Source organism: Periplaneta americana, chromosome 14 (genome assembly GCF_040183065.1).
Source record: "Periplaneta americana isolate PAMFEO1 chromosome 14, P.americana_PAMFEO1_priV1, whole genome shotgun sequence".
Lineage (NCBI taxonomy): Eukaryota > Metazoa > Arthropoda > Insecta > Blattodea > Blattidae > Periplaneta > Periplaneta americana.
Window position 1 is genome coordinate 149,571,052 of NC_091130.1, and position 19,296 is coordinate 149,590,347.

General features: G+C 35.8%; 1 protein-coding gene across 3 annotated transcripts in view; it reads left to right on the top strand.

Annotated features, from left to right (window-relative positions):
* LOC138713836 (innexin shaking-B-like) overlaps window positions 1-19,296 on the top strand; it is a 78,855-nt gene that overhangs the window by 19,591 nt on the left and 39,968 nt on the right. The window contains exons 1-2 of one of the 3 annotated variants that reach the window (XM_069846280.1): window positions 7,166-7,689; window positions 10,553-10,736. The exons of the other annotated variants lie outside the window; for them this stretch is intronic. Coding sequence (XP_069702381.1) covers window positions 7,493-7,689; window positions 10,553-10,736 — 381 coding nt within the window. The 5' untranslated portion in view covers window positions 7,166-7,492. Of the gene's footprint in view, window positions 1-7,165; window positions 7,690-10,552; window positions 10,737-19,296 lie in introns of those variants that run through there. 3 annotated transcript variants of the gene reach the window in all.

Below are 19,296 nucleotides of genomic sequence, written 5' to 3' on the forward strand. Positions count from 1 at the left end.
TTCCTATATCCCAAGAAATTGTCAACCACATTTTTAAATCCTGTCCAAGCTAGTCGTTCTTCCTAGGTCATTAAATTTCCGAAGTATTCATTCTTCATCAAACTTCGTATGTTGGGTTCCACAAATATTCCTTCTTTAAATTTAGCCTCAGAGAGAAAGAAAGAAAAATTTGGAACTTATGCATTTAAAAGAATCATCATCTTCATGCAATGCTTTCACAAACTGAGGAAGTTGCCATCATTAGACCGATTTGAAATAACCTGATAACGTTTAGACATATAAATTTCACTTCAAACTTGTTACCATATGAAAGTAACGCTTTTGTACTTCTAGACATCTCGAGAAGTATCGATTGTTTCACAACCGATCGTGTTGAATCACTTTACGATAGATTATATCTATTGCAGTATACGATCACGCGAGAAATTTAAATATTATAACGAACATAAGGAATTACATAACAACTGTGAGTGTTTGACGAAAAGATGATTTCATTTTTGCAGAGAGGATGAAAGAGCCATTCAAAATTACTCTTCGTCATGTAGAGAGCCAAAACATGGCAACTCTTTGTTATTATTACACATATGGTAGGGTTACAATACGTTCGTATTTTATACAGACAATTTGTACTTGAAGACTCATGTTCTTGTGTTCGTATCATATATAACTAAAAATGATGAAATGTCCGTATTTACTGGTTTGAGCTAGGAACAGAGATTAATAATTGGTTGCTAATTCTTCTAGAGAGGACACCTACTAGTCATCAATGGTAATATCTACTGTTTTACACACTTTGGTTTTAAAGGTACATCAAAGACAAACATATGCACATTGCATTCACAGATTACGACACTCATTTCTATGAGAAAACATAAATTCATCCTGCAAACAGATAAACAGAAACTAATGATATTGATGAGACAAAAAAGGAGTTCTAAAGAATATCCTGAACTTTTATGATCATACCTAGAACTATGGGAGGGGAGCTTTAGAAATGCTGAGCAATCTTCCTAATTCAAGTTCAGGTTATCAGTTACATTGGAGCAGTATAGAGAAATAAGCATAGATACAATATAATAAATAATAAATTTAGCTTCCCTTATGAAAAGGTTGCCAGATTTGACAAAGTGTATTACATATAATTTGGAAACACACCTAAAATGTAAAATGATATACATTTGAAACGGTTAGGGAATCGAATATACAAAATGTCAGAAAAATTTACGCCAAAGTAGCGTTTGTGCTCATTTACAGTTAAGAAAGAGGGGGAAAAATATCATCAGATATACCGTGAGAAAAATAACAGTACGGATTTATTGGGATTGATATCTAAACCAATCAACAGCCATCGATCAAGATAACTTGAAATTTCCATTATCACTCCCATACAAATGATTTCTCAATATCTGAACCGATCCTTTGAGGGCACTAATGGCTATTGCCTTCACAATGCTGTGTGTTAGCGCCAGGTTTTTATGTTTGTTGGCAAAGAAGGAGGGTATGGTACCTCGTGCTCCCACGAACTTTTCGTTCTGCAAAGAAATTTTACAACGTCACATTTTTTTATATCATATGTGTGCACATTTAAAGGACAAAACTAAAATTCTTTCAATAATTTATTATCATGATACACTGCTCTCTTAAATTGATGAGCATATTGGGAATTAAATCAATGACTTTCCCAAAATACACTGTCAAATGTTTCATATAAAACAATTTTTATCTCGAAAAGGAAGGAAAAACGAGCAAAATTGTATAAAATTTATTGTTTGAAATATCTCAAAGGATAACCCCTTGAAATGAATTATATTACTTACGGTTCCCCCTGTATATTGTTAATGTAATTCAATGTTTAATATAGAGTAGAATTTTCTATGACTATATTGTCAAATGTTACACTATTTTTTACTAAATCCAGTGAGTGAATTGCAGCATTTGTCACACAATGAAGAATTGAAGTACTCCCCAGAAAAAAAAAAGATGTAACTTCAAATTAATAAAATATGTGACTTCGGTGGAAAACGTACATTTGAAGTACTTGTTTATAGCAATAAATGATTGTGTCCAATATCTGAATAAACTTGTGGTCTTGATTGGTCAAATGGTTCTGCTAGTAGATATAGGCCCAACGAAATATGCCCTTGAAATTATTTTCCTTTCCCCTGAAACGTGTCTTATAGATTTCTTGGTTACACCCTTATTCCGAAGTGGTCTTAAATTCTAACAAAGTATCAGCTCTTCTGTCTGAAAAAAATATTTTAAGAGTTTAAAAGGAACTCATAATTCCATTGGCAACTGAAGTGGAATTTAAAGATGAAGTTACATTGAAAAGGACAAAATGACTTCAATTCATTGAAAGAAAATAACTCAGCAGAATTCTAGAGCTAAGTGAAAGAATACAGAGACATTTTTAAATGTTATGTTTTATTTAACCACGCTCGCAACTGCCGAGGTTATATCAGCGTCGCAGTTGTGCCGGAATTTTGTCCCGCAGGAGTTCTTTTACATGGCAGTAAATCTACTGACATGAGCCTGTCGCATTTAATCACATTTATATACAATCGACCTGGTATTTTAAGAGTTTAAAAAGAACCCATAATTCCATCGGAAACTGAAGTGGAATTTAAAGATGAAGTTACATTGAAAAGGACAAAATGACTTCAATTCATTGAAAGAAAATAACTCAGCAGAATTCTAGAGCTAAGTGAAAGAATACAGAGACATTTTTAAATGTTATGTTTTATTTAACCACGCTCGCAACTGCCGAGGTTATATCAGCGTCGCAGTTGTGCCGGAATTTTGTCCCGCAGGAGTTCTTTTACATGGCAGTAAATCTACTGACATGAGCCTGTCGCATTTAATCACACTTATATACAATCGACCTGGTATTTTAAGAGTTTAAAAAGAACCCATAATTCCATCGGAAACTGAAGTGGAATTTAAAGATGAAGTTACATTGAAAAGGACAAAATGACTTCAATTCAATGAAAGAAAATAACTCAGCAGAATTCTAGAGCTAAGTGAAGGAATACAGAGAAATTTTTAAATTTTATGTGTTATTTAACCACGCTCGCAACTGCCGAGGTTATATCAGCGTTGCCGATGTGCCGGAATTTTGTCCCGCAGAAGTTCTTTTACATGGCAGTAAATCTACTGACATGAGCCTGTCGCATTTAATCACATTTATATACCATCGACCTGGTATTTTAAGAGTTTAAAAGGAACCCATAATTCCATCGGCAACTGAAGTGGAATTTAAAGATGAAGTTACATTGAAAAGGATAAAATGACTTCAATTCAATGAAAGAAGATAACTCAGCAGAATTATAGAGCTAAGTGAAGGAATACAGAGAAATTTTTAAATGTTATGTATTATTTAACCACGCTCGCAACTGCCGAGGTTATATCAGCGTCGCCGATGTGCCGGAATTTTGTCCTGCAGAAGTTCTTTTACATGGCAGTAAATCTACTGACATGAGCCTGTCGCATTTAATCACATTTATATACCATCGACCTGGTATTTTAAGAGTTTAAAAGGAACCCATAATTCCATCGGCAACTGAAGTGGAATTTAAAGATGAAGTTACATTGAAAAGGATAAAATGACTTCAATTCAATGAAAGAAGATAACTCAGCAGAATTATAGAGCTAAGTGAAGGAATACAGAGAAATTTTTAAATGTTATGTATTATTTAACCACGCTCGCAACTGCCGAGGTTATATCAGCGTCGCCGATGTGCCGGAATTTTGTCCTGCAGAAGTTCTTTTACATGGCAGTAAATCTACTGACATGAGCCTGACCCGGCATCGAACCCGCAACCTCGGGTGTAGAAGGCTAGCGCTATACCAACTACGCCAACCAGGGCGACGAACACAGAGATGCTAGTGGAAACAACCTCTTCAGAGAATTATCAGAATTTACTCTGAAATTATTTAGCTGAACTTCGTTAAAAGATCACAATGCACTAGTTTGAAAACTGGTACGATCATTGCCATCCTAGCATATTAAGGCAAGTCTTAAGGGGATGTGGGAAGTGTTTTGTTTATGAATTTTCCACACCAATTATAAATAAAGACACTGGACGGAGAAGATAATTATATAATTTTATTTAAGACTCAAGCAGTTTTGGTGACAAATATGGCTGTATTTTTTAGTAGGAACTGGTCGAAAAATTTTTTGGAGTTCGAAACAATGGGAGATTCGCTTTCCATGTTGCGGATCCAGTTCAAATCCCGAAGGATCCAAATTGCTTTTTGTATAAGGCATGACTATCTGCCTGCACGCCACTGAGCGCAAGGGAGAAAGTAAAGTACTTGCAATATGCTCATATTATGCTCAGAAAAGGCTTCTGCCTCCTCTCATCCCAGTACACAATTTTATAGGAGATTGAGTGTATCCCTGTCGCTGTACATTAAAATATCTTACAGATAACGTATTTTTTTACACATTATACAACAACAACAATAATAATAATAATAATAATAATAATAATAATAATAATAATAATAATAATAATAGTTTTATTTTCCCTGGCAGAGTTAAGGCCATCAGGCCATCTCTTCCACTCAACCAGGATCAAATCACTTACAGAAAAATACATACTGGTATGTAAATATTAACTTAAAAATAATAATAAACATAATTAAGTAAAAAAGAGAGATTGAATACATATACACAATCAGTATTAACTTTAAAATAACAATAATAAAAAAAATATATAATAAAGAAGAGACTGAATACATAATCACAAACAGGAAAATACAATCTAGTATACAAGTATTAACTAAAAAAAAAGAATTAATACATATGAATATAATCTCACAACTAAAGGAATAGTAGAATTAGTATGATCAGCCCAGCACGTGTTACATTGAGACAATGACAATTACCTAGATATTAGTGTTAATGGAAAAATAAAGTAATGACTAGTAAAATAATAAAAATAATAATAATAATAATAAATAAAAATTATACCTAAAACCTAGTTCTGTGCATTTAAAATATTTCTAAACAACCTAATTTTAAACAACTGAGGACTAAGACTATCCCTGATTTCCAGCGGCAGCGAATTTCATGAGCGGGCCATGGCTATTGAGAAAGAACTTGAGTACAGAGATGTCTGATGACGTGGTATTGATAGCAACAGATTGTGCTGTGAACGTGTATTACGATTATGATGTGAAGCTAGGAGAGTAAACCGAGAGGCTCCTCCATTGTGTTTGCGGATTAAAAGCTTTAATAATCAATCAGGAATAACAACTACTGCTGATTCTAGAACTAGTAGTGCGATTTGAGTGCCAATTAATAGTCTTCATAATTTCACTGATATCTTTAAAATAATTTAATCGTATGACTAACAAAATGAACCAGTTTCCCATATATAAACTTATGAATATAAAAAAGAGTTAATTAATTCTCCCCATCACTTCAAACAAAATAAATTGTACATTTTAAAATGAAATAATAATATTAAACAAACCTAATACAAATTATATCAAATTCTATAGGCTATCACTAACACGTGCCACGTGTTATTTTCATTAGGCACCGTAGTTGAGATTTAAACCCGTGTCTCAGTTAACCGTGTACCAGTTAGACAATGACTTCACGGAATTCCTTGCCCGATGTGACGGAACACAGAAAATTTCAGTGAGGGAATCTGGATATGGCCTACCTAAGCATTACCAATTTATTATAATTTATGACTATAACGCTGGCTATATTGGAATTGAACGGGTTACATCAGCTGTTTATCTATGCGGATGACGTGGATATGTTAGGAGAAAATCCACAAACGATTAGGGAAAACACGGGAATTTTACTGGAAGCAAGTAAAGAGATAGGTTTGGAAGTAAATCCCGAAAAGACAAAGTATATGATTATGTCTCGTGACGAGAATATTATACGAAATGGAAATATAAAAATTGGAAATTTATCTGTCCAAGAGGTGGAGAAGTTAAAATATCTTGGAGCAACAGTAACAAATATAAATTATACTCGGGAGGAAATTAAACACAGAATAAATATGGGAAATGCCTGTTATTATTCGGCTGAGAAGCTTTTATCATCCAGTCTGCTGTCAAAAATCTGAAAGTTAGAATTTATAAAACAGTTATATTACCGGTTGTTCTTTATGGTTGTGAAACTTGGACTCTCACTTTGAGAGAGTAACATAGGTTAAGGGTGTTTGAGAATAAGATGCTTAGGAAAATATTTGGGGCTAAGAGGGATGAAGTTACAGGAGAATGGAGGAAGTTACACAACACAGAACTGCACGCATTGTATTCTTCACCTGACATAATTAGGAACATTAAATCCAGACGTTTGAGATGGACAGGACATGTAACACGTATGGGCGAATACAGAAATGCATATAGAGTGTTAGTTGGGAGGCCGGAGAGAAAAAGACCTTTGGGGAGACCGAGACGTAGATGGGAAGATAATATTAAAATGGATTTGAGGGAAGTCGGATATGATGATAGAGACTGGATTAATCTTGCTCAGGATAGGGACCAATGTTGGGGGGGGGGTTATGTGAGGCGGCAATGAACCTCCGGGTTCGTTAAAAGCTAGTAACTAACGCTGGCTATAAATGCAAAGGTATTGTGCTGGATATGATACTTTCTGATACCACACAACACGCGAGAAATACAGTCTTAGAAAAAAGTTTTGTCGCACAGATATTTTATAAACCCTGAAAGGAGAAAGTGCGCATGATCAAAAATGCAACGAAACAAAACTAATTTTATTATCTCAACTCGTCCTTCTCTTGTGAACAAGATCCCTCGTCCTCAGATCATATGCAGTGCCTCCTTTCTGGGTCTTGTAAAGTATTTGTGCGACAAAACGTTTTTCCAAGACTGTACGAGGAAAAATGTCGTTAAGTTCGAAGGTTAAAACAACGATTAGAGGAAAATATTGCAAGTAATTACAAGACAAGATAAAATCAATCCGTATAACATATTATAATTTTCGACCGATCATATTCAATTTCGTTGGGACTTATAATATGTATCTCTGTAACAAATCTTTTTCCTTAAACTTATCTGTACGAGAAGATATGTTATTAAATTAAAAGATTAATACAGTGATTAGAAGAAAATGTCGCAATTACAAGGCAAGATAAAATTAATCAATACAATATATTATAATTTGTTTCTGACCTGTCATGGTCATTTGCGTGCAGTATCATTCTCCGGCAAAGAAGAGAATTCTTAACTTAGTGGACAATAGAGTTATTATTATTTACTATTTGTTGATTATTCTGTTGTAAAATAACATTCAAGTTATAAACACAAGTCTATTCATAATTGTATCACTTATTTTTATTTATTTTGTGAAATAATTTCGTATAATCCATCTACGTTAGTCTGCAGAGAAAAGAGGCGACTACAAAATTGAATAAAATCGGACTACACGTAAGAGGGGTCATTTAAATTTCAGTAACCTAGTTAGAACCTACGAAAGTTTGATCGCTACCTCAGTACAATCATGTGGGATCTAGTGAAGGGAGTAGCCACCGTGTTCAAGACACAGAAAGTGAACACAGACTCTACGATATTCAAGCTGCACTACCAGATCACGTTCTGTCTGATCCTGATCTTCACGCTGATCCTTGCCGCCAACCAGTATGTGGGCAATCCCATCAAATGCATGCATCACATGGGTGGGAAGTCTGATAAACCGAGGTAAGAAGTTCGTACTAAAACTGTTAAGTTATGTGAGCTTGGACTATATACTAAACGAATAAACAGTAGTAACGCAGCTCTCACTGACAATATACCAACAAAACAGACATGTACAATCAGGTAGTAACCAAACTTGTCTTTGTACCTTAGGATAGGAAGCAAAATAGACAAATAATATCGTATTAAAGACTGATAAATAATTAGAATCTTCGTAATTTTCAATATGAAATTATCTGCCCATACATATAAGAATAACAATAAAAAATACATAATTATATGTATCTAGTCATGTTACAGTCAATAATGCATATTTTCAGTTTATCAAAAGATAGCCTATACCGTACTCTTCTATCTTCTGAAAAAAAAATTGTACCCTGAAAATATTCCTTCTACATCACAAAATCTGAAATATGATAAAAATTTCCCTTACTGTATCAGCAAGTGAACAAACACAGCTTTGTGAATCTTATAGTGCATTTCGTATATGGCACATCACAATATTAAACCCATATATTTTTTTTTTCGAGAACACTTTTCATTTTTGCTTTAATGACTATTGGGACTTCTGCGGATATTTTAAGAGTAGTTATTCTTCCACATCTCGCGGTGTCAGTCATTTCAATATTTCTGGAATGCAGCAGAGTGATTTCTGCAGGTAATTGTTATAAGGGATATTAAAACACATTAACATTATACATACTTATATAGGTCGAGAAAGAATGCAGTTATGTTCTACTTGAGTCAGATTTTGAAATAGAATATTTCTCTTTATTGTTGTAAGAAATGTATTCCATACCATTATAATTTCGTAGCAGTGTCCCAGAACTAATATTCCTTTTGCAGATTATAGTTCCACATTTCATAATTACCAATAAAAATTTTCTCCGTTTCTTAATGTATGATTATCAGTAAATCTTGAAGTATTGCATTAAACTTCGTATGATTGGAAGATTTAAATTCTGTCAAGTTATAAGCCGTTCACTAAACTGCACAACTTCACTGCGAACGTTAGCACGTAATGAAACTGCTTCTGTACTGTCTATAATGTAATTGTTATTGTACGTTTTGTCTCTGAATAGCTTATCTTCTACTAAGTGAATTAGTGTTCACTACAATAGTTTGATTTATATGACAAATACAAATACAGTTTAACGTTTTTGGCAAGTTATTTTGGCATTTTCAGATGAGTCAAATATAAATATAACAATAAATATGAACACATTACAAGGATCATATTGCAAACAATGTTAAAAATTAAAAATAAAATGTAGTTACATGTAAGTATGGTTAAAAATTATTGATAGATAACAGGTTGTTTGATGTGTAACAATGAAGAAATAAAGTAGCTTCAATGAATAGACGGTTGTGACTTGTAATTTAAGATATGTAACTATTTGCTGGTTTTCTTAACATTGTATAATGTATCTTACATTACATGTCACAACCGTCTATTCATTGAAGCTAATTTAGTTCTTCAATGTTACACATCAAACAACGCGTTATCTATCTATAATTTTAACCATATTTACATGTAACTTATTTATTTATTTAATACTTTACACTTGAGCTACATTAGGCATTACAGCCCGAAAGAGCAGAAGCTCGAGGTCGGACGCAGTTCAGATCAGTTATATAAAATATATCACAAAATTAAGAGAGTTCATTGAGCACAATAACATTAATAAATGGTAAAATACGTACAGCATGTAATAATAGGGTCTATATACAAATAGAAAATACAAAAGTACATAAATATTAGAGTATCAATTTTTAACTCAATTAGCTTAAGCAATTAAATAATTAACCTGATTTGTTTCTTAAATCTATGTGTGTTAAGTGTACTTAGCTCAGGGTAAGCTCTAATTAATACATTATATATTTTGGGTCCAAAATTTCTGCTGTGTTTTAATCCAGTAGTTGTGTGGCATTTGGGAGTATTTAGAAAGAAACTGTAGTTTTGTCTCGTATGGTATTCGTGAGGATCAAATTTAAATTTATTGTGGTTTTTATGGAAGTAAATCAGCAGTGTTTGTTTATAAATTTGTTCTAGATTTGATACACCAAATTCCTGAAAAATTAATTTTGTTGGGTAATAAAAAGGTTTATATAGACAAATTTTGATAATTCTTTTTTGGAGCAAATTTAAAGGATGGAGAGTCGATTTTGCCATTCCTCCCCAACCTAAAATACCATACTGAATTATTGATTGAAACAGAGCTAAGTACACAGTACGCAGAACATAAACAGGTAAATAAGAGCGTAGAATGGAAAATTTGTGGATTGTTTTACGCAATCTGTTACACAGGAAGGAGATATGCTTGTCCCATTTTAAATGTTGGTCAATAATAATGCCTAAATATTTGACTTGTGAGGATATCCTCAAAGCGTTACATGAGCAAGTAGGTAGGTTACAATCATGTATTGTTATACTTATATTATTATTCATTTTTAGTTGCTCAAGGCGATACATTCAATTTTTAATTTTTAACATTGTTTGCGGTTTGATCCTTGTAATGTGTTCATATTTATTTTTATATTTATATTTGACTGATCTGAAGATGGCAAAATAACTTGTCATAATGAAGCTATTGTAGTGAACATTAATTCACTTAGCAAAAGATAGGCTAGTCAGATGGCAACACATACAACAATTCTATTTATATCACCTTATCGGAAATTATATAGTATGCCTCTCTATAATGTAGTTACGAAAGTCATACATCCACACTTGCGGATATACTCTGAGTTGTTTATGTGAACAGAGTATAGTACACATAGAAGACAGCTAGTTTAATAGAGCGGCGTGATCTATATGCGTGACTGCAGTCAACCTGAAAACTATGTTTTGGTACGAACTTCCTAGCCCTACTGATGAAGTGCTGGACACGTACTGTTGGATCCACATGACATATACTGTGACCAGCGCTTTCTACAAAGAGGCAGGCATCGAGGTGGCTTTCCCGGGCGTCGACAGCACCAAGGGCAACAAGGAGGACGTAAAAGTGTATCGCTTTTACCAGTGGGTCTCCTTCTGTCTCGCCTTCCAGGTAAGAGCTCTTGTGTCTACGAATAGTAACGTATCCCGATACTACATAAGGTGGACACTGGGGTGATTAATAATGCTGGAAGTATAAGGAGGCAGAAAATGTTCATTTTTAATATAGTCTAGTTCTAAAGTACTTAATTGTAGTAGGCACTTCCAAATGAGTCCAATTCTCTGCAGTGACAAGTAGAGTATCATCATCATCATCATCATCATCATCATCATCATCATCATCAACAACCTTCAAGTGCTAGACCCCAGTAGATCTGTTACGGTCTCTTGCCAGCGTTTCGTAAGTCTTCCTAAATTTCTTCGACCTCTTGGGACATACGACAAAATCTCCTGGGCCATCTAGAGCGATCCATCCTCTTGACATGTGTCTGCCACTGAAGTCTGTATTACTGCAGATAATGGATAATAGAGTCAATTTTTAATTCCTTCAGAAGATACGTTCCGATGATAGTCGAGAAGAGAGTATCCAGCAGTTTTTCGCATGAATCTCATTTCGGCAGTTGTTAGCCGTCTTTCGTCGCATTTTCTTAGTGTCCATGCTTCACTGCCATAAGCCAAAACCGGTCGTGCGAGAGTTTTGTAGATTTTCAGTCTTGTATGTCTTTGTACTTGGGAAGGTTTGAATACACTGTTGATGGTTCCAGCAGTTTTTAGAAATTTTGAGATTTTGTTGTCTATATCATCATCAGTGATGTATGATAGATAACCTAAATAGTTGAATGAATTCACACCTTCTATTAATGTGTCATTTATAATGATTTTGGATGGAACTGGATCTTTTCCTAAAAAAGCCATGTTTTTGGTTTTTTCGGTTGATATTTCCAAATTAAATTTTGAAGCAGTTATTTGTTAGTTGTGGACGGCTCGTTGCAGTTCATCTTCTGATACTTGATCGTCAGCAAACAGCTGAGTGTCGAGACAAGTGTTCCGGTTGATTTGCATTCCGGCATGATGGCCTTGCCTCCAAATTTTGAGGCTTGTGTTCATATATATGATAAATAAAAGTGGTGAGAGTCCACAACCTTATCTAACACCTTGATTTATTGGAAGCCAGTTACATGTTTCATGTTCAGTTAGTATAGTAATTTCATTCTGGTTATATAAGTTGTAGATACTGGAGATAATTTGATTTGGTACATTATCGTGGCATAGAATTTCGATAAGAATGTTTCTGTTTACTTTGTCAAATGCTTTAGCGAAATCTATAGTATTATTATTATTATTATTATTATTATTATTATTATTATTATTATTATTATTATTACTTACTTACTGGCTTTTAAGGAACCCGGAGGTTCATTGCCGCCCTCACATAAGCCCGCCATTGGTGCCTATCCTGAGCAAGATTAATCCAGTCTCTACCATCATATCCCACCTCCCTCAAATCCATTTTAATATTATCTTCCCATCTACGTCTCGGCCTCCCCAAAGGTCTTTTTCCCTCCGGCCTCCCAACTAACACTCTATATGCATTTCTGGATTCGCCCATACGTGCCACATGCCCTGCCCATCTCAAACATCTGAATTTAATGTTCCTAATTATGTTAGGTGAACAATATAATGCGTGCAGCTCTGCGTTGTGTAACTTTCTCCATTCTCCTGTAACTTCTTCCCTCTTAACTCCAAATATTTTCCCAAGAACCTTATTCTCAAACACCCTTAATCTCTGTTCCTTTCTCAAAGTGAGAGTCCAAGTTTCACAACCATAGAGAACAACCGGTAATATAACTGTTTTATAAATTCTAACTTTCAGATTTTTGGACAGCAGACTAGATGACAAAAGCTTCTCAACCGAATAATAACAGGCATTTCCCATATATATTCTGCATTTAATTTCCTCCCGAGTGTCATTTATATTTGTTACTGTTGCTCCAAGATAAACTTACTTGAATTTTTCCACGTCTTCGAAGGATAAATCTCCAATTTTTATAGTTCCATTTCGTACAATATTCTGGTCACGAGACATAATCATATACTTAGTACTATTATTATTATTATTATTATTATTATTATTATTCATTACATTATGCACAATAAATTCAGTTTTTAAACCATCATTAGTTCAGAAGAATACACGAATCAAAATTTATAAAACTCTTGCCCGATTAGTTTTATCTTACAGTTGCAAGGCTTGGACCTTACAGTAAGAACACTTTACTCTTCAAGAATAAACGCTGCCGAGATGGAGTTCATGAGACGCACTGCAGGAGTCACAAAATGGGATCACAAAAGAAATGATGAGATCCTGAAAGAGCTCACAACCGAACCAATATTACAATCTGTAAACAGTCAAAAAGGAAAAACTGAGAAAATCATATCAGAAGAATGGATAGAACACGCATCCCGAAGCAAATCCTGCAGTGTGCTCCTCGTTGAAGAAGATCCTTTGGTCGCCCGGCTAACAGATGGACTGATGCGAGACCGTAATAGACCACCTGGTCTAAAACATATTTTGAATGATGATGATTATTAATTATAATTTCAAACAACTCATTGGCGTCATATTGATGTATGAATCGTTTCGACCATCAATTGCATTGCTGTCTCCAGACTAGGCCTCATGGAATGAGGAAACGATTATGAAGTAATTAACGAAAAGACTCCGACTTGATCAACGGACAAAATAAAGACAGAAAGGAATATAAATATCAGAATTGTATTAAATCCCAAACATTCTTATAGTTGAGTCGCCTAGGCTCAAACTGCACTTTAAACAAAAATCTATTTGTCAGAAACGACGAAACACTTGGTGCAGTTAAACTTCAAACGGTGATTTTACTACTAAAGTTAAGGCAGAAAAATTCCAGTTTTACTTCATACGGGCAGTTTATCACATTCCCTGCACAATTCTGCACTGAAGCATTGCCTAATCCATACCTGCACAAACAGCGCTCAACAAGCCCGCGCGCTCCTTCGGAGCGGGAGAGCCGTGTTTACCGCTCGCCGAAACGGAGAGCAAGATACGTCAGAATGACATAGACTTGCTTTAGGTAGAGGAGAGGGAAACGACCACTCAGCTATCTAGTGGAGTGCAGTGTGTAGGCCTATTCTCAGTAACTGTTTCACGTTGCTTACCTACTGCTACAGTACAGTATGAGGAATCTAAAAGACGGAACATAACATTTAACATTTAACGATTTACAGCTCGAACTTATTGATCTTCAATGTGACCTAAGGGCTAAAGATCGTTTGAATAATACTACTAGCCTGGTTGAGTTCTACAAGACTAAACATTAGCAATAATATCCACAACTACACAGGCTGGTGTGAAAATGATTGCTATGTTTGGCTCAACATTTATATTTGTGAGCAACTGTTTTCTATAATCAACTTTAATATAGGCAGACATCGAACATCTGTAACTGATGTTTCATTACGATCAGTAGGCTACTGTTCCTTTCAGCTGCCAACAGCATAAAACCTCGTTTTGATGTACTAATAAATAATAATATAACAAAATGATATTGTACCTTTAAGTAGCTATAGAATTTCTATTATTTCTGTAAAATAAATATTTCTTTATTATTTAATAATAGTCCAAGATAGTTTTGCAAACACTGAACGGGAATTCATTTCATAAACACTCGTAATAGTACTTCCTTTTGTGTATATTTTGTACGAGATCACCCCTTCTTCCAGTCCACCCTTATACAGATCGCAGCTAATATTTGCATTCCGCTCATGAGCTGTGAGCCGGCTCGGAGAGCGCAAGCGACTCAATTCCAACCCTGCTCACAGTAACAATCACGAACAGCAAAAACGTACTCTAGCTCTTCACGTGCCAAAATATAAATTCAGATTGAAATTCGCTGAGATGGAATCTGTGCGAGGACAACAGTATACAACAGCCAATAGGATAAAACGGAATGAAATGGAATTTCGGGAGAGGGTACTACGACCCAACTGTGCGCCCTTTCACAATCTATTGCGCTAACCCTCAAGCTAAACGCATTCCCAAACCCACACCGGCTGACTAAACTAAAGTTCGCTGCGAACCCAGGTTTTGAGCAGGTAACCGCACTAATGCCTAGACCAGCCCTCTCCGTGTGTCTGCAGCCGGCGTTCGGGGAATACTATGGAATGATGACGAAATGGAGAAATGTCGATGGAATAATGTAGATGCTTAATATGGAGAAATGGGGGAACCTCGAGAAAAACCCCAACTATAAGCTTTTCTGTCATCGTTATTTTTCCTATATCTATCACTGGGTGAAAACCCATTTGTAGTTAATATTCATTCATTCACTCATTCATTCATTCATCCGTCCGTGTATCTGTTCATGTGTTCATTCGTCCATCCTTTAGTCAATTAATTAATTAATTCGTTCATCCATCCATCCATTATTTAATTAACTCTTGATGTTTACAATTAATATCTGAGGAGAAAAATTCGATCCGGCGCCGGGGATCGAACTCGGGTCCTTGGCTCTACGTGCCAAGCGCTCTGACCACTGAGCTACGCCGAATTCAATCCACAGTACCGGACCGGACCCTCCTCCTTCAATGTTTCCCTTTGTGGCCTGACTCCAAACATTAATTGTCAATATTACAGATATTATTCTGTAGGACAAATTAATAAATCTATAATATTCTCATAGCTGCAGTGCATATATTTGTACAGATTACTGTGCACGTAACTGCGGAATCCCGGCCAAACAAGTCACTCAGCTGAGTGCGCTCCTAGTATAATGGCAGTTGACATGTGTTTTATTGTGCCATTTTTTTTAATATGTGTGTTCTTTTAGAGAGTAGTTGGATGTAATCATAGGTGGGGGGGGGACCTACAAAGGAGGACTTGTTTTGGGTACAAAGCACGTACGGTCAGAAGACCCGTGCATTGGATTTTAGAGAAAATGATAATAATATAAAATCTGTATGTATAATATTACTCAATAAATCCATCTATATCTTTAAAAAAAAAAAAAAAAAAAAAAAAAAACATTGAAGAAGGAGGGTTCGATCCGGTACTGTAGATTGAATTTGGCGTAGCTTAGTGGTCAGAGCGGTTGGTACGTAGAACCAAGGACCCGGGTTCGATCCCCGGCGCCGGAGCGAATTTTTCTCCTCAAATATTAATTGTCAATATTACAGATATTATTCTTAATGTTTAGTCAACAGTCCGAAGAACCTCTTAAAACATCATTTATGAGGCCACTAATCCAGGAGATATTTGGATAGTGTGACCAGTTCCTTTCTTAAGATACGTATATTCAACAATTGTATATTGTTCTTCCTCTGACACACATCGTCAAGTGAGATGTACTGACTGATAATAGGTGTATCAGCTCGAACTTCATCTTCGGACTTAAAAAAAAACATTCGTAATAAACAAAAAGAAAATGATGAATGGTCAAATAAAGAAATGAACGAAGAAACAAACTAAAACTCGAAGGTGCAAAGAAAAATAATGAAACAAAATTGATACCGGTACCTTGCTTTAAATTAAATTAAATTTATGTTCCGTAATCAGCTGTTTGTACTTTGAACTACTTTCAAAAGTTTTCACACTTTTAAACTGTCTAACGCTTCATTCTTTGCCAGGAAGTAGTGAAGAAAAGGTTCAAGTGAGCATTTGTCTCAACAACAGTGGACGGTTTACGCTTCCTACAACATAGAAGACAGAATCAGAGTTAAAGTGTCCAGGCGCGCTTCTGTTAGAAGAATCTTCCTGGACAGTGATTGATCTGCGACAAAATGGCAGATTCTTTTGATCTTCGCGTTCCATGAAATCGAATTTCCGTGGTTTAACGACCTTGATGTTTACGACTTTGTGTCTCATTCTTTCAGCAGGTAACTTCAGCACCTCGCTCTAAACTGTGTTAGGCTGACCTGATGTAAACAAAGACAGCTGAATTTTCAGGCACTTTCGGTTAGTCTTCAGTATGTGAACGGTCGAAAGTCAATTCCGTGGGTTCTTGATTGATATTCATACGAATTTGACTTTCTCCTCCTGCAGTGGCTGAGTGGTCAGACCTCCGACCTGCCACGCAGGCGGCCCGGGTTCGGATTCCGGTTAGGTCTGGTATTTTTAATTGACTATTACACTTTTACTACGTCATACTACTTTTGACCAATAAAACTGTATGAAAGGATGTGTTTCAACCAATGATGACTGTTTTTCGATACAATTCTATCACTTTCCCAGTATTTGTTTATTTTTATCACTTCCCTAGCATTTGTTTGTTTTTATCATTTCCTTAGCATATGTTTCTTTGTTTGCCAACATTTCAAAATGAAAATTCTTTACGGTACTATTAAACATGCTTTTCGATCGTCAGTTCTTTCCCGCATAGATAGTCAACTGAAAATGTCGGCTCCGTTGAAACGTTTTGATGGAGCTACGTAACATTAATTACATTTAATTTTAGTAAGTCAATTGATATTTTATTGTACTGCAGTACTTTATTTCTTCTAATCTTTATATACTTTCTTCTGTTTTTTTCATCTCCCTACCATTTGTTTCTTTGTTTGCTAACACTTAAAACTGCAAATTCTTTACGGTACTATAAAACATGCTTTGCGATCGTCATTTGTTTACCGCATAGATAGTCAACTGAAAATGGCGGCTCCGTTCAAATGTTTTGATGAAGCTAGTATTAGCGAAATATAATTTTAGTAAGTTAATTAATATTTTATTGTATTAGAATACCTTACTTCTTCTAATCTTTATATGCTGGCTGGCCTAGGAAGGAGTGAGGTTACCTGCTCAAAACCTGGGTACGCAGCGAACCTTAGTGTAGTCAGCCGGTGTGGGTTTGGGAATGCGCCTAGCTTGAGGGTTAGCGCAACAGTTCGGAAAAGATCGCAGTGCTAATCCATAGTGCCCCCCTCCCGTAAATTCTATTCCATTTCTTGCCTTTTTATAGCTACAAAGTATAGGTTGCTGCTTAAAACAAAGAAGTCCTACCCAGAGAAACACTAGTTAAGTTTTTTTGAGGTGATCAGATTATACCTTGACAAGGAATAACATATGGTATTCTAATTTATTCGTTTTCCTAACTTATGTACTACTAATTCACAGAAGAATGGTAACAGAAGTAGTAAAAATCGACAGCTGTGCATAGTTTTGTTATGCTATTAATATCTTTACGTAGAAGGAGTTGTTGACGAAAAGCGTGAGGAACAAGCAAAACAAGAGTATATGAGGAATAAAAGAGAGCGAGGGTAATATTAGGAGAACAAGAGAAAAAGAAGGAGGACACAGGAGAGCAATGGGAATAAAGCGGGAACAAGAAGAATATAAGGAGCACAGGAGGAATATAAGGGAAATAAGTGGACATGCAAGGAGGACACAGGAGAGCAATGGGAATAAAGCGGGAACAAGAAGAATATAAGGAGCACAGTATGAATATAAGGGAAATAAGTGGACATGCAAGGAGGACACAGGAGAGCAATGGGAATAAAGCGGGAACAAGGTGAATATAAGGAGCACAGGAGGAATATAAGGGAAATAAGTGGACATGCAAGGAGGACACAGGAGAGCAATGGGAATAAAGCGGGAACAAGAAGAATATAAGGAGCACAGGAGGAATATAAGGGAAATAAGTGGAATACAAGGAGAACACAGGAGAGCAATGGGAATAAAGCGGGAACAAGGGGAATATAAGGAGCACAGGAGGAATATAAGGGAAATAAGTGGAATACAAGGAGAACAAGGAGAGCAATGGGAATAAAGCGGGAACAAGGGGAATATAAGGAGCAGAGGAGGAATATAAGGGAAATAAGTGGAATACAAGGAGAACACAGGAGAGCAATGGGAATAAGGCGGGAACAAGAAGAATATAAAGAGCACAGGAGGAATAGAAGGGAAATAAGTGGACATGCAAGGAGAACACAGGAGAGCAATGGGAATAAGGCGGGAACAAGAAGAATATAAAGAGCACAGGAGGAATAAAAGGGAAATAAGTGGACATGCAAGGAGAACACAGGAGAGCAATGGGAATAAAGCGGGAACAAGAAGAATATAAAGAGCACAGGAGGAATATAAGGGAAATAAGTGGAATACAAGGAGAACAAGCGGGAACAAGGGGAATATAAGGAGCAGAGGAGGAATATAAGGGAAATAAGTGGAATACAAGGAGAACAAGGAGAGCAATGGGAATAAAGCGGGAACAAGGGGAATATAAGGAGCACAGGAGGAATATAAGGGAAATAAGTGGAATACAAGGAGAACACAGGAGAGCAATGGGAATAAGGCGGGAACAAGGGGAATATAAGGAGCACAGGAGGAATATAAGGGAAATAAGTGGAATACAAGGAGAACAAGGAGAGCAATGGGAATAAAGCGGGAACAAGGGGAATATAAGGAGCACAGGAGGAATATAAAGGAAATAAGTGGACATGCAAGGAGAACACAGGAGAGCAATGGGAATAAAGCGGGAACAAGAAGAATATAAGGAGCACAGGAGGAATATAAGGGAAATAAGTGGAATACAAGGAGAACACAGGAGAGCAATGGGAATAAAGCGGGAACAAGGGGAATATAAGGAGCACAGGAGGAATATAAGGGAAATAAGTGGAATACAAGAAGAACAAGGAGAGCAATGGGAATA